The following is a 24,116-nucleotide window of genomic DNA, read 5'->3' as shown; positions in this document are numbered from 1 at the left end:
ATCTTGATTAGTAGGTGGTTTAATCTGAGGGTCACCGCACGCAGGCAGTCGGTGGGGGTTGAGAAGGAGACTGCCTCACGGTAACCTCAGCTGATGCAGGAATTGAGCCCACAGCACTGGCATCACTATGCCTCACAGAGCAGCCGCTCACCCAACTGAGCTAACAGTCTGCTCCAGGGTCTTTCCGGCACATTTCAGGTACCCAATGTTAATGAAAAGCATTAAATACAGTTCATGTCTAGAGAGGGTATAACGGAATTAGTGAGAGTCTGGCTAATAATGTGAGGACATGAGTTCGAATCCCACCATGGCAGGTAGTGAATTTGAATTCAGTGAAAATCAAATCTGGAATAGTAAAAGCCATTGTTGATTGTTGTAATAAATCCATCTGGTTCACTAATGTCCTGTCGGGAGGGAAATCTGCAGCCCTTACCGGATCTGGCCTGCGTGTGACTCCAGACCCACATCCATGTGATGGTAAATCACCAGAGAGTCCCTCTTAACAGTTCTTGACAGATGAGAGAATCCCTGTCTCTTAACAGTCCTCTGGGATCGTCAAAAAATGCTGGGCCTAGAAATGACATGGCATCCCCACAATGAATTTAGAAAAACTATTTCTTCCACTAAAGTAACACATTGTCTTTGAGACTTATTGATTGATGTGACAGTGTTCTATGTAAATGCAACCAACAACCGTTTGAAGTTCCATGCGGCTCACATGTGCTTATAAGAAGCTATGTGCTCATGTGCGGGGACCTATTATCTGGGGAAAAGGAACAGGTTCAGGCATTCCATTACAAATGTAGTGAATTAAATGTAATTGTAGAGGACAATAGTTCTCCATGACAATGCCTCAAGCAATTAGTCGAACTTGCCAACCAATCAGCATCCTTTCCCTGTGCGGTATGAATTGTCATTCCCTTTTGAAATTTGACATTCTTGCAAAGTGTCCTGATGAGTGCAAAATGAAAAGCTTCAACAAAATGTATCTCTTTTTCAGCAATACATAAGTTTTGTGTTGCCAAGCAATGATATATAAATGTACTTAGGTTATTTCTTTCGTCCTTCTACTGCTTGTATTCTCTCTCCATCTCTCTGTCTCTGCACCTGTCTCTTTCTATACTCCTCTACCTAGTAAAACGGTTTCCTACCATTTTAATCCCTTTTGCTCACTGTCTCTGCTGCCACTGAGTAAAACAGTACCTCCTACCTGTGAGAAATGTGGAGTTTTCCCATTGTGTCTGATTTTCTGTTGTTAACCTTCCCAGTTGAACATTATCTTTGTGTCAGAAAGGACACAACTTATTTTTGTTGTAATCCCAGCTGATGCTAATATTGGACCTGTCACATCCCAGAATGAAACCTGGGTTCACAGATCAGATGTTTAATTTTTACTGAATGAATGAACGAATAATTTTATATCTAGGAAGACACAGTGACAAGTGTTGGCTAACATGGTTCTTATTCACTGAGGGATGAGGCTGAAAGAATATTCTGTTATTCATTAAGAACAAATTCAAACAAAGCTGTAAATATGTTACAGTTGGAAAGGTCTTTACACAAACAAAAAAACAAAGTAACCATTGTATTATATGATAAATGTACAGGCATATATAAATTACCTTCAATCACACCTTAAAATAGTGTCATTTTCACTGCAATGCTTCTGATCTGTGCATTTCAATATTAAAAAGGTGTAATTGTGACGAAACATGATTGACAGGCTACAGACCAAGTGCACAGATAGAATCTTCTTCCCTTCGTACTTTTTCAAATTCTCCTGTGGGATGTGGGTGTGGCTGGCTGGGCCAGCATTTCTTGACCGTCCCTAGTTGCCCTTGAGAAGTTGGGAGCGAACTGCCTTCATGAGCCACTGCAGTCTTGCTGCTGTGGGTTGACCCACAATGCCATTAGGGAGGAAATTCAAAGATTTTGACCCAGCAACTGTGAAAGAACGGCGATATATTTCCAAGTCGAGACAGTGAGCGGCTTAGAGGGGAACTTGCAGGGGATGGCATTCCCGTATATCTGCTGCCCATGTCCTTCAAGTTGGAAGTGGTTGTAGGTTTGGAAGGTGCTGTGTGAGGATCTGTAGATAGTGCATCCCGCTGCTGCTGAGCGTTGGTGGTGGAGCGAGAGGTTATTTGTGGATGTGGTGTCAATCAAGCGGCTGCTTTGTTCTGGATGGTGTCAAGCTTCTTGAGTGTTGTTGGAGCTTTACCCATCCAGGCATGTGGGGAGTATTCCATTACACTCCTGATTTGTGCCTTGTAGATGGTGGGACAGGCTGTACATGACTCTGACTCAGTGACGAGACCTCTCAACTTTTGAGTTAGAAGCTGGTGTGTTCAACTTGCCCACTCAAGGCAGTAGTGTACATATCCAACCTGGCTGTCATGGCGCAGTGCTAAGGGACTGCTGCACTGTTGGAGGCGCTGACCTCGAGATGAGCTCAGCCATAACCTGCCTGTCATCTCAGGTGGATGTGTTCGATTCCCTCAGCCCTCACTTCAATGAAAAGGAGGAGTGTTGTCCCTCAAACCAGTATCTTCAGGATGGATTATTGTGGCCATTGTCTGATTGCTGGCTGTGGGAGCGCGCTGTGTGAAAATCAGGTGGCTGCGTTACCTACATTCACAGCGCAATTACACTTTCAACATGTTCCATTGGCTGTAAAGATTTGGGTATACTCAGGCTATCGGAGATGTTACGCTAGTGAAAGCCGTTTTTCTCTCTCTGTCTCATTTCCTCATGAAATAACTCCTCAGAAGCCAGCATCCTATCACTAATTGCCCTTTAGTTATAACTGCATGGCCTTTGACAATAACACTGCTTCCCACCGAGTCAGGGGCTTAATATCCCTGACATTCAATTTTTGTGTCAGCCAGGGCTCCCTGATTAGACCAGATTATCCGCCCCAACGATGGAACTCATAGTCTGTGAGGTCCACCTGGCGGACCTCATGACAATAGTTACATCTTGTCCTGTTCCTTCCCTGTCTGTCTCTTTCTCTGTGTGTCGCTGACTTTCTTTTACTTCCTCTTTCTTCCTCCCTCTCTCTCGCTCTCCCTCTCACTCACTGTCCTCATGGCCCGCTTGATTTGGTGAGGAAATTCAGAGAATAGCAAGAGGGTGTGGCCTTGGGACTCTGACCCTGGGCTGTGAGGCCGAGGGGGGCAGCTATTGATTGTTGAGAGGGGCAGAGCGCTCAGCATGAGGGAACCCCAGTGCTCAAGGAACAAGGCGACTGAGAGGCAATGAGATGGGGAGTCATGTCAGACTTGAAATGTTAGCTTGCAGTCTCTCTGCACGTGTGCTGTCTGATCGGCCGTGACACCCAGCGCTTGGGTGCAAGAAAGGATATTGACTCAATGGGAACGAATGTGTCACTCAGGGCAGGCTGTGGGGAGACAAGAAGACTGCGGTGATAGTGGACAGTGGGCAACGTTTCACCTGATCAATAAGTTTAGGGTTTCCATCTGCCTTCACCCTTTGCTGGCTGTTAAATCAGAGAATCTGGTTGACTTCAGGGAAAAGGGTAACAGCACCCAGGGTGCCTTGTGCTGTGAGGCTTCTGAGCCAGCAGGGACTGGTTCTTTCAAATAGCGTGGTACGCAATGCCAAAGAGAAAGAGAGTTGAAAGGGCCACCTCACCTCCAGCCTGGACTGAGCGAAGGTGCAGCGTGAGCCGTGACACAAGACTAACTCCTCAGCAGCTCTGGTGTGTTCTCCGAATCAGCCAGCTGCCTGGTGTGGGGCCCATGCTCTGCACTGACGTCATCTGTGCTCTTCAGAGAATGTTTTCTGGGGAGGGATGAAAGGAAAACAGACCAAAATAGACTTGACAAAAGAAAAGGACTGTCTAAACTGGCTGGAGATTTGCGTAACGAGTTTTTTTTTAAAGAGGGGCTCCTGCCTGTAGGCAGCCGTGTATATAATGCTAACAGCAGGGATGATGTGATGAACAAACAGGTTATTCAGTGCACTTGCAGGGCAACCAGACAGGAGCATGGAGTCAGATTCATGTTGAGCTTTGAAATAAGTGCTTGTAGTCACCTCATGTACCTCTCGGTATGCTCTATATACAGCTAAAGTTACATTGAATTGCCCTGTCCGTCATCCAAGAACAAATGTGGCAGGGCTACGGGGCAAACAGCAATGAAGAGGAACCAATCAGATTGGTCTTTTACAGGAGACTGTCACTAGCAACAAAGAGCAATCCTCCCACAGTCCAAAGATGTGCAGATCAGGGTGGATTGGCCATGCTAAATTACCCACTGTGCCCAGGGATGTGTAGATGAGGTAAATTAGCCATGGGACATGCAGGGTACAGGGATAGGGCGGCTATGGGTAGGATGCCCTTCAGAGGGCTGACACAGACGCAATGGGCCAAATGGCCTCTTTCTGCACTGTACACTTCTCCTGCTGACAGATTACCCCTACCATCCCAAGGGTCCAGTCTTCTTCAGGCCCCTTACTTTGTAGGTTTCTCCACAGAATACCCAGAATCGGCTCAGAGATGAGATACCCCTTCCCCCCTCCCCGTACCTGCCCCAGCAGTACCCACCCCTCCGGAAGGAGGCTGCTGGCCTTTGCCCAGGTCTCCTGGTGGTCTGGCTCTGACGACCACATTGTCCTCAATCGAAATGGCCACCAGGAGATGGCCTCCGGGATTGTTGGGATTACAACCCAACTGGGGAGGGAATGGCCTAGTGGTATTATCACTGGGACTGTTAATCCAGAGACCCAGATAATGTTCTGGAGACCTGGGTTTAAATGCTTCAACAGCAGATGACAGAATTTAAATTCAATAAAATATCTGGAATTAAAAATCTAATGGTGACCATGAATCCATTGCAGATTGTTGAGAGAAACCAATCTGATTCACTCGTGCCCTTTAGGGGAAGGAAACTGCTGTCCTTACCTGGTCTGGCCTACATGTGACTCCAGACCCACAGCAATGTGGTTGGATCATAACTGATCTCTGTAAGTAGGGATGGCCAATAAATGCTGCCTGGTTAGTGACGCCCTCATCCCGTGAATGAATACAGGAGCAGTCCAGCTATCGGAATGTTAAATGACTCTTTCGAGGATTGTACACAAGATTCCCTTATTCCGCAGGTGGCACTGGGTGCCACTGGGCAATTTTTCCCCAAAGGTCACACTTGATATGGAGCTGGCCAGACCCTTTCCTGGGGGTGACTCCTGACTTTCTGCCCCGGATACCATGTGACCCCAGAGCGCAAATTCCCCGAGGGGAATGAGGGTATAAGATTAGAAATGAGCGTTGCTTACCATTAGACTATAAGGTATGGGAGAAGAATTAGGCCATTCAGCCCATTGAGTCTACTGTGCCATTCAATCATGGCTGATATGTTTCTCAACCCCATTCCCCTGTCTTTCCTTGATCCCCTTACTCATCAAGAACCTATCTTTTTCAGTCAGTTACACTCAATAACTTGGCCTCCACAACCTACTATAGCAATAAGTCCCACAGATTGGCCACTCTCTGGCCTCCTCCTATACTTTATTAGCTTCTATGATCTTGTTCCCAGCACATATTTTTGGTGCAGCCATGATGGGCTGGGAGTGAACTCTATGATGCTTTGCCTATTGCTTGTCACATCACGATAATGTTTGGGCTGAGGGGCAGGGAGGCAAAAATGGTAACCAGGGGATTGCTTCCCCAGCTGGGATGGTGAGCAGGCTCGCTCTTTCTCATCTGTCTCGCAGTGCTCTCTCTGTTTGCTGCTGTGGTTTACCAGAGCTCTCTGGAGCCGGGCTTGGTCCTACAGCGTGGCAAACAAACAGTCTACACATGGGGCATTGACTTACATAGAGATGGTTGCCTTATAATTTCCAGTTAGCTGGACAAGCAGAGAGTAACACCAACAGCACAGTTTCAGTTCCTGCCCCAGCTCAGATCACGATCAAGGTTCAACCTGTCCCCTTGCTTGGGGTGTGCTCACACTCTGGTTAAACTCACCACCACTCGTGTGTGTGTCTCTCTCTAATAAGTGATTACTACTATCGCAATTTTGCCTTGTGAAAATAACTAAACAGCTTCTGGACATCCAGCGATATTCTTTCTTTGGACAGAAAATAATTTTAGTATATTGCAAGATAATTTTAGAATAGTGGGGTGTGGGTGATGCTGGAGAAAGAGTCACTGGACCCAAAACGTTAACTCTGATTTCTCTCCGCACATGCTACCAGATAGACCGAGCTTTTCCAGTCATTTCTATTTATGTTTCTGATTTCCAGCATCTGCAGTTCTTTTGTTTTTTTTTAAACTTTGTGCGTGATGCTGGCTGGGCTAGTAGTTCAGTGGGTGGGCAGTACGGTGGCTCAGTGGTTAGCACTGCAGCCTCACCGCGCCAGGGCCTCAGGTTCAATTCCAGCCTCAGGCGACTGTGTGTGGAGTTTGCACATTCTCCCCGCGTCTGCATGGGTTTCCTCCAGGTGCTCTGGTTTCCTCCCATAATCCAAAGATGTTTTGTTTGGGTGGATTGGCCGTGCTAAATTGCCCGTAGTGTCCAGGGATGTTTAGGTTAGGTGTGTTAGACATGGGAAATGCAGGGGTAATGGAATGGGTCTGGGTTTTCAGAGAGTCAGTGCAGACTTGTTGGGCTGAATGGCCTGTCTCCACACTGTAGAGATTCTGTGATCTATGATTACCCATCCCTAATTGCCCTTGCTAAGGTGGTAGTGAGTCATCTCCAAGAGTTTGCCCAATCCATGGGGTGCAGATACCCCTACTGCATTTTGACCCAGCGACAATGAAGGAACGGCAATATATTTCCAGGTCAGGATGGTGAGTGGCTTAGAGGGGAACTTGGAGGCGGTGGTCTTCCCAAGTACATGCTGCCCTTCTCCTTTTGGATGGAAGTGGTCATGGGTTTGGAAGGTACTGTCTGAGGATCTTTGGTTAGGTTCTGCAGAGTTAGGTTTTGCATTTTCTATCTGACCTTTGTACCTTTGACCTTTTGCAGTGCTCAGTGTAGGAGAAGGAGGATTCTGGGAGGGCACTGTCAAAGGTCGGACGGGCTGGTTCCCTGCCGAGAATGTGGAGGAGATCCCAAACAAGCCTCAGGACAGCAAGCACGGTAAGACCCACCAGGAAACAGCCAAATAGTCCATTCCATTTCAGTGTGATCACATGCTTCCTCAACTTGTTGGTCTGACAGTGTTAATACTGCTCCCAGTGGAAATGAGTAACACAGCTGGAATCATCCTGGAAACATTACAAATAAAAACCCGAAGCTGAGGAAACATAGAATTATACAGGGCAGAAGATGCCATTCAGCCTATTGAGTCTGTACCAACAAAAAATACACTGCTGCCTATACTAGCCACACTTTGCACTCGGCTCATAGCCTTTTATAACACTCAAGGTGCTCAGCCAAGTTTCCCACCTCAACCACCCTCCCAGGCAGCGCATTCCAGACTCCATCAGCCTCTTGGTGAAAAATTTTTCCCTCAAATCGCTCCTAAACCTCCTGGCCTTCTCTTGTCTGAGGGAAATAACTGCTTCCTAACCACCTGGTCCATGCCCCTCATAATCTAACAGACCTCCGTCAGGTATCCACCCTCTCAGCCCTCTCTGCTCTCAAGAAAACGACCCAAGCTTAGCCAGCCTCTCTTCATCACTGACTATGGGTCCAAGGTTTAAATTACAAGAAGGGGAAGTGTGGGGGTGGGGGAGCAGACGGGAGCCTGGGCTACATTCTCTTCATTCTAGAAGTTAAGCTGTGAATTGATTGGATTGTTTTCATTAGAGCAGAGAGGGCTGAGAGGGTGGGGACCTGATGGAGGTTGTTAGATTATGAGGGGCATGGACCAGGTGGTTAGGAAGCAGTTATTTCCCTCGGACAAGAGAAGGCCAGGAGGTTTAGGAGCGATTTGAGGAAAACCTGTTTTACCAAGAGGTGCAGGAATGGAATGCACTGCCAGGGAGGGTAGTTGAGGTGAGAAACCTCACCAGCTTTAGAAAGCACTTGGCTGAGCACCTGAAGTTATAACATTCTGGCAGATCTACACCTTATTCTCTCCAAGAATAGGACACCCTTCCTAAGGTATCATACTCCAACTACACACAGTTCAGCCTTACAGACAAGTTAGAGATGAAGCTGGGGCTGGGTCTCTGAGAATCTTTCCAGCAGTTTAAGCTGTCCCCGTATGGGAGAATGTGGAGCTGGGGCTAACCCGATTGCCATCAGAACTTTGGAGATTCCCTGCTTGAGCTGCAGAATGTTTAATAGGGGACTTTCACTGCAGCAGTGAATGCTGGGATAGTTACAACTCCATTGCAGTCACTTGCCTTCTCCAACATGAGAAGGCAAACAAGAAGACCCAGTGGGCAATTACGAAATAAAGAAGAGAGACAGGAGAAAGATCTGGTGGACGTTGGAAGGGAGAATTGCACAAAAACCATTTGATTTCCCAGTATCAGCCAGGCTTCTTTCTGTGACCTGTGACCTGTGATAATTTGTTTATATGTCTTGCCTTGTAGCAGAGTGCCATCCAGTGGCCTTGTTAAGAATTGACAGAGGCTGGGAGGTTGAGTGTTGAAATCTCTCTGTCTGATGGAGAGAGGTTTGTAGCTGAAATGGAAGCAGACAAAATGGCGGGTGCTGGGGTGGGGTGGAGGGGGTGGGGGGGGTGCACAATGTGCGGTGTGTGTTTACGGTCTGAGCTCTGGAGACCTTTCCCTGTGGTACCAGGATTAGTCGCCACATCCAAAGGGACTGTGACCCAATGCAGGCCCCACACTGCTTTCCTTTCACAGGGACATTTCTGCTCCTTTGAGGCCCCCACGCATTGACCTTGAGTGGCCGATGGGGCTGAAGTCTCCGTGTCCTGTGTCTATGGCCGCAGGAGGTCAAAGGCCGCAACCTTGACAAAGGAGAGTGGCACAGTGGCTCAATGGTTAGCATGGCCGCTCACAGTGCCAGGGGCCTGGATTTGATTCCACCCTCAGGTGGCTGTTTGCATGGAGTTAGCACATTCGCCCCCTGTCTGCGTGGGTCTGATCTGACTGCCCCAGTTTCCTCCCACAGTCCAAAGATGTGCAGATTAGGGTGGATTGGCCATGCTAAATTACCCACTGTGCGCAGGGATGTGGAGGCGAGGTGGATTAGCCATGGGAAATGCAGGGTAACAGGGATAGGGAGGCTATGGGTAGGATGCCCTTCAGAGGATTAATGCAGACTCAATGGGCCAAATGGCCTCTTTCTGCACTGTACACTTCTCCTGCTGACAGCTTCCCCCTTCCATCCCAAGGGTCCGGTGTTCTTCAGGCCCCTTACTTTGTAGGTTTCTCCACAGGATACCCAGAATCGGCTCAGAGATGAGATACCCCTTCCCCCCTCCCCGTACCTGCCCCAACAATACCCACCCCTCCTGGAAGGAGGCTGCTGGCCTTTGACCAGGTCTCCTGGTGGTCTGGCTCTGATGACCACATTGTCCTCAATGGAAATGGTCACCAGGAGATGGCCTCACCCCCGGGAAGGCCACAACTACATTCCCGATCTGGGATTGAGCCCAGTGTTGGGATTACAACCCAACTGGAACAGTGCAGCCGTGGAATCTCTTTCGAGGATTGTACACAATGATTCCCTTATTCCGCAGGTGGGACTGGGTGCCACTGGGCAATTTTTCCCCAAAGGTCACACTTGATATGGAGCTGGCCAGACCCTTTCCTGGGGTTGACTCCTGACTTTCTGCCCCGGATACTATGTGACCCCAGAGCGCAAATCCCCTGAGGGGAATGAGGGTATAAGATTAGAAATGAGCGTCGCTTACCATTAGACCATAAGGTACGGGAGCAGAATTAGGCCATTCAGCCCATTGAGTCTACTGTGCCATTCAATCATGGCTGATATGTTTCTCAACCCCACTCCCCTGCCTTTCCTTGATCCCCTTACTCATCAAGAACCTATCTTTTTCAGTCAGTTACACTCAATAACTTGGCCTCCACAACCTACTATAACAATAAGTCCCACAGATTGGCCACTCTCTGATGGAAGAAACTCCCTGTCATCTCGGTTCTAAAGATCGTCCCTTCACTCTGAGGCTGTTCTCTCAGGCCCTGGTCTCTTCCACTCGTGGAAACATCTTCTCCGCCTGCACTCTAACCAGGCCTGTCAGTGTCCTTTCGGACAGGGAATTCACGGGCAAGATTGGCTGGTAGTAAGTGCTTAGGCTACGATCTTCCCTTAAAAGGGAGATCCCTGTCCTCTTGCGTCAGCCTGTTCAGCTGCAGCATTCAGGCCTCGAAACCCAGCAGGCCATGGGCTGCGATGGGAGTAAAAAAAAGTGTCAGGTTTTAAAGGGCCCTTGCAACCCTTGGCTCTCTGTCCATGCTCCATGAAAGCCCATGCTCCCCCTGAGTTTGCTAGGGCTCGTCTCGTGACCCCCAGCTGTGGGAATGGGTTAGACACCCACCGACCCACTTATAACGTGCGGTTCTCTTCTTCCAAGCAGAGAGTCGGAGCGAGAAAGCGAAGAGATTGTTCCGGCACTACACGGTGGGCTCCTACGACAGCTTTGATGCCCCAAGGTAAGAACCACACTCACTGATTGGCTCCTGGCTGTGGTTGGGCGGGAGTGAGCACTGGGGAGCAGGCCCGACTTCCTCGGCAACGAGCCCATTGTCGTCGGGTGGTTCTGAAAGTGGGTGCACTCGCCCACGTGCTGTGCTTGTTGGCATCAAGCGTCAGTAAGAGGGTTGAGGCTTTCTGAGATCTGCCCTTGTGGCCTCCGTGAGAGAGATGGATCGTCGGTGGAACAGGGAGAGTGCGCAGGCTGGCTGGGAAGAGTGGCACAAGGTTGGTTGCTGAGGCAGAGAGCCAGCCTCGGCATGATGGGCCAATGGGCCGGCTCTGCAAACCTTCTAACAGAGACAGTATACTGCAGCTGCTGAGAGGAGAAACTCAGCATCTTCAGGGAGAGAAGCAGAGTTAACGTTTCAGGTCCACTTCAGTTCTGAAGAAGGGTCACTGGACTCAAAACATTAACTCTGTGTGAGACAGAGAGAGAGAGAGAGAAGAGACATGGATAGAGAGAGGGAGGGACATGGAATGGAGAAAGAGACAGGGGTCTGAGACAAGGTGGAGGGTAGAGAGAGAGAGGGAGAGAGAGGAGAGAGACAGAGAAGAGATGGTCATAGAGAGAGAGGGACATAGAATGGAGAAAGAGACAGGAGTGTGAGACAAGGGGGGAGAGAGAGAGGGAGAGGGAGAGGGAGAGGGAGAGAGGGACAGACAGGGAGAGAGAAAGGAAGACTACATGTGTGAAACAGTTGCCTCCAGGTGAATGTACGTAAGACTGAAGAGACCTGTCTGCCTCTCTGGCAGTGGTTATAGTGGGTGCTGGTTCCAGGGGGATCAAGCATCCCATATTTTCATGTAATTTTCTGATTTGTCCATGGTGTTGGATTCCTGGGATGTAATTCCTCCTGCAATTTTCTGTGGCTCTTTGGGAATGGGTACAGGGCGTCGAGAGATCAGTGTTTGGAGTAGCAATGACAGAGTTAAAGGGACACACTGTCAGAAAGCTGCTCTGTTTTTGTCAAGTTGTAAAGGCCTAGTTTTGCATTTGGAAACTCTTTTTGGAGCCTGTGTGGGCCCAAGACCACTGTGTCAACCCAGTGTCCTTGAAGTTCTAGGATCTGCCCAATGCACCATCCTCCCTCGTCCACTTCCGAACCCCCCCCAACACCCGTCCTGAGTTGAGGGACTCCCCACTTTACACCCTCAGAGTCAGTGACCCTGCCTCATTTAGATGTGATGAACGCGAGTCAGTGTGAGATGGGAGTCTCTAGATGGCAGTATGAGACAGGCAGCCAGAACTCAAACTAGCATGAAGTGCTGTCCGTGCAAAATCAATTATTTCTTTCTTTCTGAAGCATTTAAAACAAAATCAGATCAAACGACGCTCCAATTAACACCTCACATCTGAGCCGCCAACCGACATTCGGGGCAGAATGGTGCTCTGTGAGCACATCCATGGTTACTGGTCAGATGCCTGAGTGAGCAAAATGGTTTTTCTCCTGGAGCCTTCACTTCTGGGTCTAAACAAAAAGAGAGAGGGAGAGAGGAAAAACAAACAGAGAGGGAAAAGGGGTCAGGGTTTGAGTTTCTGCTGTTATAATTTCATTAAAATCCTGACTGTGGTGGAGATAGAGCTGCCTCCCCTTCAGGATTGGTGTACCTACCTCAAGGATGGCCTCCCTACCTCAGTGCGGGGCCTACGTGCCTGGAGGATGGCCTGCCTATCTTGAGAACTGACCTACTTACCTCAATGTTTGGCCACCTACCGCAAGGATTGGCCTGTGTATCTCCAGGATTGGCCCACCTCCCTCGGGGTTTGGCCTACCTGCCTCAAGGATTGGCCACCTAACTCCAGGAATCACAGCCAATCTCCAGGCTACTGCTGTTTGCAACCTTGGAGTTTTAAAAGCAAGAGACACATGGGGTCATTATGCTTCTTTTTGTCAATTTTTTTGATCATCGCTCTTCACAAGATGTAGGGATATGGAATTTGGGGGAGGGGGAATGGTTTTGTTAGGTTGACAGACTTGTACGCCATTGTGTAATGAGAATCTTTTTGCCAGCCTGTTGGTGTTGGTGTTTTTGAGGCCGTGGGGGGTTAGTTTAGAACGGCGTCGTCGTTGGCACAGGCCTGGTGGGCCGAAGGGCCTGTTCTTGTGCTGCGCTGTTCTATGTTCAAAATCCCAGGCTAACATTCGGGATTTGAGGGTTCAAATCCCACATTGGTAGAAGGTTTTGAAATGTGTAACGGCGATCATGTAACCACGGTGGATTCTTGTCAGAAACCCCATCTGCCCTCTAGGGAAGGAAATCTGCCATCCTACCGTCAATACATCCCTCTCTGAATCTCTCGGTCTCTTTCTATCCTAACACAATTGCTAAGAGCCCCCTCGACCAAGGTTTGAATTACCCATGCTCCAAAATCTTCTCCTTTGTATTAAATTGGGTTTGACTTCCATTGAGGACCTTTAGATATGTCACCACATTAAAGGTGCTATGTATCTTCAGGGTGATGTTTACAGTACAGCAGGCTACCACAGAACCAGTGGAACATGGTTGGGATGAGGGACTAATCATCTGTGAGGCTCAGGAAGTGATTGAAGAAGGATCTGGGGAGTAAAGGATTAACTGTACCTTTACCCGAAAGTGGCAACTCTGCAGGTACTTCTGAGGTGATATCGTAGTTTGTTATTTATTCGTATGTGGGCATCTCTGGCTAGGCCAGCATTTATTGCCCATCCCAGAGGGAGGGCAGTTAAGAATCTGCCATATTGCGATGGGTCTCGAGTCACATGTGGGCTGGGCCAGTTAAGGATGGCAGTTTCCTTCCCTAAAGGACATTAGTGAACCAGCTGGGTTTTCCTGACAATTGTCAATAACTTCATGGTCATCAGTAGGTTCAAATTCCACCATCTGCCACGGTGGGATTCAAACCTGGCTCCAATGAATGTTACCCTGGGTCTCTGGATTAACAGTCCAAGGTTAATACCACTAGGTCATCACCTTCCCCTCCCAGTTCCTCATAAATGGCATATCCCAGGAAGCAGAAAAGCTGCTAGCCCACTTTCCCAACGTGGCCGTCGTGTAGAGAAATGCTGAGAGACCACGCACACACACACGCGCGTACACACACACACACGCGCGCACACGCACACACACACGCACACACACTGCACTCAGCCTGGAAGGGAACAGAGAGAGTGACTGGGGGGGTACTCGTCCAGGAGAAAGTGACATCGATGGGGGAATGGCCTGCAGTGCTGAGCCAGCGTGGGGTGGAAACCGTAAATAATTCATGGGCCAACAGTTTGTGGGAAAAGTGGGTAGAGAGAGACGTGAAGATGATGGATAATTGTATTTACCTTCCCTTTATGAATAACGACCTGAGCATATGTGTGTAAGGAGCTAGGTCATTGTGGGGCCAGTTAAAATGGAGCTGCAGCCTAAGTTTAGAGCATCCAGAGATGTCCTGTCTGAACATTTCTTCAATATGTCCCGTTAATGCACCCTCCCTGAGTGTTGCCCTGATCTAATGATGGGGCTACATGTGACAGAGCAGGAACTCACTGATTTGTGTTAGTTTCTGCTCCAGCAACAGCTCCACCTTCAGGTTCTCAGTTTTGCCCTTGAGCTCATCTGTGGTCTTGCCGTTCTTGTCACCATCAACCCCTTCCCTGTCCTCTGCTCCCCCTCCCCAGCTTCTCACATCTTCCACATTCCTGACTTCCATCACTCCACTATTGGCGACCAACCTCTCTCTCAACCTCTCTGTCTCCTTCTCTCTCCTCCCTCTCTCATTCCCTCTCTCTCTCGTGCTCTCTTTCACTCATTCGCGTTCTCTCTCCCTATTTCTCCCCCACTCTCCTCCTTTCCCTTTCTCTCTCTCCCCCCGCTTCTCGCTCGCAGACCCTTCAGTCCAACCAGTCCCTGCTGACCAAACTAAACTAGTCCCACCTGCCTGTCCTTGGCCCATATCCCTCCAAAGATTTCCTATTTGTGTACTCATCCAAATGATTTTTAATGTTGTCACTGTACCCACATCCACAACTTCCTCAGTAAGTTCATCCCACACACAAACCACTCTAAGCATGAAAAGGTTGTCCCTCACGTCCTTTTTAAATCTTTCTCCTCTCACCTTAAAAATGTGTCCCCTAGTCTTGAAATCCCCCCACCCTAGGGAAAAAGGCACCTGCCATTCACCCTATCCATGCCCCTCATGATTCTATAACCTCTATAAGGTCACCCCTCCTGACATGTGCTTTGTAGATATTCGACAGGCTTTGGCAAGTCAAGAGGTGAGTTGCTCGCTGCAGCATTCCCAGTTTCTGTTCTGCTGTTGTAATATTTAAGTGACTGGACTAATTTTGTTTTTGGTAACCCCCAGATGTTGACAGTGGAAGCTTCAGTAATGGGAATGCCATTGAGCATCAAGGGGCAATGACTAGATTCTGATACAATAGTAGTTGCTTGACTTGCGTGTGGTGTGAATGTAAGTTATCAGTTGTCAGCCAAACATGGACTTTATTTAGAGGCCTTACTGTGCATGAACACGAGCTGCTTCAGTATCTGAGGAGTTACGAATGGTGCTGAACATTGTGCAATCATCAGCTAACATTCCTACCTCTGAACTTATGATGGAGGGAAGGTCATTTTCAAAGCCGTTGAGAATAGTTTGGACAAAGACACCAACTCTGAGAAGCTACCATGCACCTCCTTTATTCATTCACAGTATATAGGCATCACTAGTTGGCCAGCATTTATTGCCCATCCCTAATTGCCCAGAGGGCAGTTCAGAGTCAACCACATTGCTGTGGGTCTGGAGTCACATGTCGGCCAGAACATGCAAGGATGGCAATTTCCTTCCCTAAAGGACATTAGTGAACCAGATTAGTTTCTGCAACAATCGACCATGGATTCATGGTCATCATTAGATCTTAATTCAGGGTATTTTATTGAAACGGGATTCGATGCCCTTGAGCTGAGATAATCGACCTCCAACAACCACAACTGTCTTCCTATATGTCAGGTGTGACTCCAACCAGTGGAGAGTTACTCCCCAAATCCCATTGAGTCATGTTTTTCTCAGGTTCCTTGATGCCGCACTGGGCCAAATGTGGCTTTGATGTCAGGGGACAGTCACTGACCCTTCGCCTCTGGAATTCAGCTGTTACGTCCACGATAGAACTGAGACTGTAAGCGGTCAGGAGCTGAGCGGCCCTGGTGGAGCCCAAACTGGACGTCACTGAGCAGGTTATTCCTTTGTGAGACCCAGTTGTTGGCGCAGTGGATACTTTCCACAACATTAGCATTGATCAAGAGTAGACTGAAGGGGCAGCAATTGACCATGTAGGGGGATTTGTCTGGCTTTACCTGAATAGGACATACCTGGGCAGTATTCCACTTTGAAGCAAAAGAACTGCGGATGCTGTAAATCCGGAAGAAAAACTAAGTTGCTGGAAAAGCTCAGCACATCTGGCAGTATTTGTGAAGGAGAAAACAGAGTTAACATTTCGGGATCGGTGACCCTTCCATGTGTCGCTGTTGTAGCTTCCTCTCACCACTGTTCCCCTGGCGCTGTCTCTCTGCCTCTACTGGGTCAAAAACCTTCCGAAAAGCACTGTGGGTGTCCCTGCACCACAGAGACTGCGCCGGCTCAAGCAGCAGCTCACCATCAGCTTCTTGAGGCTTGGAGTCACCTTTTAAAAAAGAGGAGGCCATTTTTATCCCCAGAATCTGTGAAACTCTCTTTCCCGAGAAGGCAGTAGAAGCAAGCCCTCAGAGTATTTTTAAAGCAGTGCTGAACACAGGGTGGTGAAAGGACAGAACTGTAGAAGGGTTATGGTGCTGAATGAGGCCACTGCACTGGTTGTTGGTTTTAGTTTGACTTGAGTTGAGTTGATTTATTGTTGTCAGACGTACCGACATACAGTGAAAAGTATTGTTTTGCATGCTATCTGGGTTAACCATATCTTACATAAGTACATCAGGGTGGTAGAGCAGAATGCAGAATATAGTGTTACAGCTACAGTGAAGGTGCAGAGAAAGATCACCTCTAATATATGAGAGGTTCGTTCAGAAGTCTGATTACAGTGGGGAAGAAGCTGTTCTTAAATCTGTTCTTAATTTCTTTTCAAACTTTTGTATCTTCTGCCCGATGGAGGAGGGCATAACCAGGGTGGGGAGGGGTCTTTGATTACTTTGGCTGCTTTTTCCTTAAATCTGTGATTGCCCCCTCCCCTGGGCGACTGACTACTCTGTGAGTGGGAACCCTCTCTCTTCACCCACGGAAAAACAAAACCCTCATTGTGTTTAACTCTTTGTCAGCTTCAAGAAGAACAGTTTTAGCTTCTCCGTGTGAGTGAGATCACTCCTCACTGCTCCCCTGGCAGCTTCTATTAAGCGAGCTGCTTTGACACATTACAGGTTTAGCAAGGCGTAACATTATAAGGAAAAGAAGCAGGATGAGGCCATTCAGCTCCTTGAACATGCTCAGCCATTGCATGCAATCACGATTGATCCTGTGGTGACCTCAGCCCCACTTTCCGGTCAGTAGCATGTTGTACATGCACTATCCAACTAATAATGAAAATGAAATGCCACTGCCAATCCTTCTTTCCGATCCCTTAAGACAAGTCCTCAAATGGCCAGACAAACCCTGCTCAGGGAATGTAACAAAATGCAACCAAGTGGTGACCAGAAACCTTTTAAACGAAAACATCATTAAACTAAAACATCATTAAACTAAAACATCATTGCCCTGGTGATGATACACTCCACCCCTGCAGTGCCCACCTGTCTCCAAACTCCTGTCTACACTTTTAACTGGAAACTAAATCTCTCTCTACATTTTTAAACTGAAAGTAAATCTTTCTCTACTGTTTCACACTGTAAATAAAGCTCTCTCTGCTCTTTAAAATTGTAAGTACAGCTCTCTCTACTCTTCTAAACTGAAAGTAATGTTCCCTCGACACTGCCACCATCAAACATTCCCAGGGCAGGTACAACATAGGATTAGTTACAGGGTAAAGTTTCCTCTACACTGTGCCAATGAAAAACTCCGAGAACAGGGACAGCACAGGGTTAGAGACAGAATAAAGCTCCATGTATTCCTTTAAACTGAAAGAAAAGTGCCTTAAACAGCTCCTGAAGTGGGTGGGTAGCAAAATACGAATTAATGCTAACAGAAACTTATAGAAGGAAATGGAAACTCACTAAATTAAAATAACGTTGCCCAGGGTATTAGTGCATTCCAACCCAGAGGTGCGCACCAGTCTCGATCTTCCTTTCCATACCAGGTATAAAGGTTGTCAGTACTAACCCATGCACCTCCACATATGGGTCCTAACAAGAAGCGGCATTTAGCACAATACTGTGTGGTTTATTCTTTGACCTCAATAGCTAGAGGTAACATTGGCTCAGCATAAACTCTGGTGACTCATCTCTCTGCACTGGGATCTCGAGTTGGACTCCTGTTTTGGAGGAGTATGTGTGGAGTTTACACATTCTCCATGTGTCTGTGTGAGCTTCCTCTGGCTGCTCCGGTTTCCTCCCACAGTCCAAAGGTGCACAGGTTAGGTGGATTGGCCATGGGAAATGCAGGATTACAGGGATGGGGTTGGAGGGGGTGTGTCTGTATGGGATGCTCTTCAGAGGGTTGGTAAGGACTCGATGGGCCGAATGGTCTGCTCCCACTCTGTGTAGATTCTACCATTCTTTACCCCACCCAAGATGCTGTCAGTCACTTGGAACCAATGCGGTCTCCAGCTTTAACTGTTTCCAAGCCATGCCTTATACACCATCTCCTATGCACCTTGACTCCTTTGCTGCTCAGAAACCTTTAAATATATTCCACTGAGAATGGCATTCCAAACACTAAGGACCCTCGGAGAGAAGAAATTCTCCCTCATCTCCTTTGTAAAAGGGCGGGCCCTAATTTCTAAACTGTGGCCCCTAGTTCTAAATTCTGCTATGAAGGGGATTATCCCCTCAGTATTCACCCTGTCAAGCCCCCCTCAGGATGGTAATAAATTCAATATGATCACCTCTCATTTCTCTAAACTCCAATGAGTACAGGGGGCCCAACCTTTCCTCATAAAATGAACCCTCGGGCCAGGAAAGAGCTAAGAGTAACTACGATCAACTATATCCAATGCAAGTCTAACGCTGCTTAAGAAAGAGGACCAACACTGTGCACAGTATGCTGTGTGCATTAGTAACACCCTGTACAGTTGTAACAAGACTTCCCTCCTTTTATATTGCATCCTGTAATCCTGCTCTTGTAGTTGCTATTTAGTCAACCTACTATAGCTCTCCTTGGGGGCAGGTGGGACTTGAAACTGCATCTTCTGGCCCAGAGAAAGGGACATGGCACCACAAAAGCTCTCTTTTTATGGTCACGGTTAGACTTTTAATTCCAGATTTTTCATTTCCGGCACCTGCCTGGATAGCATTTGAACTTGGGTCCCGCGAACGTTGCTTGTTTTTTTTGTTGGACTGTAAGTTTAAGCAAGCATACTGGTATAGGCGAGGTGATGGCCTAGTGGTATTATTTCTGGACTGTTAATCCAGAGGCCCAGATAACGTTCCAGGGACTCAGGTTCGAATCCCGCCATGGGATTCCAGTGGATTTCCGCCCACTGGAATTTGAATTCAATAATATACCTGGAATTATAAATCTAATGATGACCATAAATCCATTGTCGATTGTCAGCAAAAGCCTGGTTCACCAATCCCCATTAAAGAAAGGAAACTGCCATCCTTACCTGGTCTGGCCTCCATGTGACTACTGCAATGTGGCTGACTCTGAACTGCCCTCTGGGTAATTGGGGATGGGCAATAAATGCAGGCCCTGCCAATCCCACAGTCAATGAGGACAAACCCTTTGAGTGAAGACATTTCTCCACATCTCAGTCCTAAAGAACTGACGCCTTATTCTCTGACTGGGATTTGCCTGAATTCCAGACCTTCTAGCCAGAGGTTAACAGCCTCATAGCATCCACCCTGTCAAGACCCTTAACAGTTAGCGAGTTTTGAGAAGATTTGTAGCTCAGGTTGAGGTTCTGGATGTAAGTTTGCTCGCTGAGCTGGAAGGTTCGTTTTCAGACATTTTGTCACCATTCTAGGTAACATCATCAGTGAGCCTCCGGTGAAGCACTGGTGTTATGTCCCGCTTTCTATTTATGTGTTTAGGTTTCCTTGGGTTGGTGATGTCATTTCCTGTGTGGGTGATGTCATTTCCTGTTCTTTTTCTCAGAGGGTGGTAGATGGGCTCCAAATCAATGTGTTTGTTGATGGAGTTCCGGTTGGATGCCATGCTTCTGGGAATTCTCGTGCATGTCTCTGTTTGGCTTGTCCTAGGAGGATGTGTTGTCCCAATCAAAGTGGTGTCCTTCCTCATCTGTATGTAAGGATACGAGTGATAGTGGGTCATGTCTTTTTGTGGCTAGTTGATGTTCATGTATCCTGGTGGCTAGCTTTCTGCCTGTTTGTCCAATGTAGTGTTTGTCACAGTTCTTGCAAGGTATTTTGTAATACGAACGTCATTTACAAAAATACCTTGCAAGAACTGTGGCAAACACTACATTGGACAAACAGGCAGAAAGCTAGCCACCAGGATACATGAACATCAACTAGCCACAAAACGACATGACCCACTATCACTCGTATCCTTACATACAGATGAGGAAGGACAACACATCCATCCTAGGACAGAGACACGCACGAGAATTCCTAGAAGCATGGCATTCCAACTGGAACTCCATCAACAAACACATTGATTTGGAGCCCATCTACTACCCGCTGAGAAAAAGAACAGGAAATGACATCACCAACACATGAAATGACATCAGCACAGGAAGTGACATCACCAAACCAAGGAAACCTAAACGCATAAATAGAAAGTGGGACATAACACCAGCGCTTCACTGGAGGCTCACTGATGATGTTACCTAGAATGGTGATGAAACATCTGAAAATGAACCTTCTAGCTCAGCGAGCAAACTTACATCCAGACCGTTAACAGTCTTGTCTGTTTCAATGAGACATCCGCTTATGACACTGAAGTGCAAGTCACTCTCGTTTCAGAAGACCATAGGCTGCTCTCTCATTAGAGACAGGGAGCTGACCGGTGGTGAGGACTGCCATGCCTCAGGTGAGGGGAGCGGTTGAGATGGTAGGACCTTTGTGGGAACTTGAGATGGGGCAGGAATTGAAACCCATGCTGTGTCACAAACCAGCCGTCCAGCCAACTGAGCTAATCACGCAAGAGGCCACATTTTGTTCAAGCCACAAACTTCTCCCTGTTCAACTGCTGAGTCATTGTCCTCAATCACGCACAACCCAATGGTTAGGAAGGACAATGGTGGCAGAAAAATCTGCCAGAGCCTCATATGACACGGTGCACAGTGGTGAAGATGCAAGAGGAAAGAATTTGTAATTTAATAACCCCCATAAGAATTGTTAGTGAGCCTTAGACCCACTTACTGAATTTCTCTGTGTGTCAGTCTGGAGTTATGTATTTAAAAAGAAATAGTTAAAACTGCATAGAGTGCTTCCTGGACAGAGCAGTGGGGATAGGTCGGATTTTAGTAGAAAGGCCGGAGGGGTAGACTATTTTCTAAATGGTGAAAACCTTTGGAAATCTGAAGCACAAAGGGACTTGGGAGTCCTAGTTCAGGATTCTATTAATGTTAACTTGCAGCTTTTCACTGTACTTGGGTACACTTGATAATAAATAAATCAAATCATTGCCACAAAGGGCTGCAGACGCCAAGACACTGAGTGTATTTAAGACAGAGATAAATAGGTTCATGATTGACGAGGGGATCAAAGGTTACAGGAAGTGTCAGGAGAATGGTGTTGAGAAACATATCAGTCATAATCAAAGACTTGAAATACTGAATGGCCTAATTCTGCTCCTATATCGTATGGTGTTGTGAATTGTATTGCGGAGAGCTGGCAGGATCTTAATGGGCCAAATAGCCTCATAGTGTGCCATTATGATTCTGTTCTATTCCAAACATGAACAAGTAGTAATTTGTTTGTAATGATGTTGGTTGAGTGTTGGGTTTCAGTCAGGACCAGGGACAGCACCCTGGCTCCAGTTCGAATATTGGCAGTGAAATATTCTTATCGTCTCCTCAAAGGGAAGATTGGATATGGGTTGAAGATCTTCGACAAAAGATGGCTCGAGGAACAGAAACAAAATAGGCTTGTTGCGAGGAAGTAAATCCCTGAGGAAAGGTGAAGCAGGTTGGGCCTTGGAATGGATAAATTCTTACGTCTCTTGCCTGAAGGTTGACAAGTTAGGAAGCAGAATTTAACCAAGTAGACCCAAGCGAATTTATTCCTGATAGCGAAGAATTCATACATTCAAGGACAGCAGTGTAAGAAAGACCTGCATTTCTACAGTGCCTTGCACATCCACAGGATGACTCTGAAGCACCTTAACACCCAATTGAGTTCTTGTTGATGCTTTCATTGTGTGCGGCTGTCCCCGGGAAGGCCAGCATTTGTTGCCCATCCTGAATTGTCCTTGATATGGGTGGTTTGCCAGGTCATGTCAGAGACCGGTTAAGAGTCAACCACATTGCTGTGGATCTGGAGTCACATGTAGGCCAGACCAGGTAAGGATGGCAGCTTTCTTCCCTAAAGGACATCAGTGAAATGGGTTTTTACAACAACTGGTGGCCAGTTCATAATCTGACCATCTTCCTGATTCGTAAACTGAATTCAGATTTTACCTGTTGCTGTACTGGGCTTTGAACCCACAGTCCTGCAGCATGAGGCCGGTCTTGTGGATGATTCTTCCTGCAGCATGAGGCCGGTCTTGTGGATGTTCTTCCTGCAGCATGAGGCCGGTCTTGTGGATGTTCTTCCTGCAGCATGAGGCCGGTCTTGTGGATGATTCTTCCTGCAGCATGAGGACGGTCTTGTGGATGTTCTTCCTGCAGCATGAGGCCGGTCTTGTGGATGATTCTTCCTGCAGCATGAGGCCGGTCTTGTGGATGTTCTTCCTGCAGCATGAGGCCGGTCTCGTGGATGATTCTTCCTGCAGCATGAGGACGGTCTTGTGGATGATTCTTCCTGCAGCATGAGGCCGGTCTTGTGGATGATTCTTCCTACAGCATGAGGCCGGTCTTGTGGACGATTCTTCCTGCAGCATGAGGACGGTCTTGTGGATGATTCTTCCTGCAGCATGAGGCCGGTCTTGTGGACGATTCTTCCTGCAGCATGAGGCCGGTCTTGTGGACGATTCTTCCTGCAGCATGAGGCCGGTCTTGTGGACGATTCTTCCTGCAGCATGAGGCCGGTCTCGTGGATGATTCTTCCTGCAGCATGAGGCCGGTCTTGTGGACGATTCTTCCTGCAGCATGAGGCCGATCTTGTGGACGATTCTTCCTGCAGCATGAGGCCAGTCTCGTGGACGATTCTTCCTGCAGCATGAGGACGGTCTTGTGGATGATTCTTCCTGCAGCATGAGGCCGGTCTTGTGGATGATTCTTCCTGCAGCATGAGGCCGGTCTCATGGACGATTCTTCCTGCAGCATGAGGCCGGTCTTGTGGACGATTCTTCCTGCAGCATGAGGACGGTCTCGTGGACGATTCTTCCTGCAGCATGAGGCCGGTCTTGTGGATGATTCTTCCTGCAGCATGAGGCCGGTCTCGTGGACGATTCTTCCTGCAGCATGAGGCCGGTCTTGTGGATGATTAGTTCAGTACATTACCGAGACACTGTTGTGACCTCCTTTAACGTATGGACATTGATGTTGTTGAGAAACAGAAAAGACTGTTAGACATAGGAGCAGTAGTCAGCCGTTCAGCTTATCGAGTCCGCTCTGCCACCCAGTGACGCTGTGCTTGCTCTGATAATCCTCAACTCCACGTTGCTTCCTTTCCCCCGTAATCCTTCCTAATTAAAAATTGGTCTGTCACAGCCTTGAATATCCTGAATGACCGAGCCTCAACAGCCCTCTTTGGTAAAACACTGACCCTAATGGTCACCATCACTGTACCGCCCTGACACTAATGTTCACCATCACAGTAACACCCTGACACTAATGTTCACCATCACAGTAACACTCTGACACTAATGTTCACCATCACAATAACACTCTGACACGAATATTCACCAACAAAGTTACACTCTGACACTAATATTCACCATCACAGTAACACCCAGACACTAATGTTCACCATCACTGTACCACCCTGACACTAATGTTCACCATCACAGTAACACCCTGACACTAATATTCACCATCACTGTAACACCCTGACACTAATGTTCACCATCGCTGTAACACCCTTACACTAATGTTCACCATCACTGTAACACCCTGACACTAATATTCACCATCACTGTAACACCCTGACACTAATGTTCACCATCACAGTAACACCCTGACACTAATGTTCACTATCACTGTAACACCCTTACACTAATGTTCACCATCACTGTAACACCCTGACACTAATGTTCACCATCACTGTAACACTCTGGCACTAATATTCACCATCACTGTAACACCCTGACACTAATGTTCACCATCACTGTAACACCCT

At 47.6% G+C, this 24,116-nt stretch overlaps 1 protein-coding gene across 1 annotated transcript in view; it reads left to right on the top strand.

Annotated features, from left to right (window-relative positions):
* Nucleotides 1-24,116, top strand: part of LOC125447020 (SH3 and multiple ankyrin repeat domains protein 1-like) — a 241,740-nt gene that overhangs the window by 86,509 nt on the left and 131,115 nt on the right. The window contains exons 13-14 of the mRNA XM_059640702.1: nucleotides 6,993-7,106; nucleotides 10,486-10,561. Coding sequence (XP_059496685.1) covers nucleotides 6,993-7,106; nucleotides 10,486-10,561 — 190 coding nt within the window. The remainder of the gene's footprint in view (nucleotides 1-6,992; nucleotides 7,107-10,485; nucleotides 10,562-24,116) is intronic.

This window comes from Stegostoma tigrinum, chromosome 38 (genome assembly GCF_030684315.1).
Source record: "Stegostoma tigrinum isolate sSteTig4 chromosome 38, sSteTig4.hap1, whole genome shotgun sequence".
NCBI classification, from domain to species: domain Eukaryota; kingdom Metazoa; phylum Chordata; class Chondrichthyes; order Orectolobiformes; family Stegostomatidae; genus Stegostoma; species Stegostoma tigrinum.
This window is presented reverse-complemented; position numbering and strand designations above follow the sequence as displayed.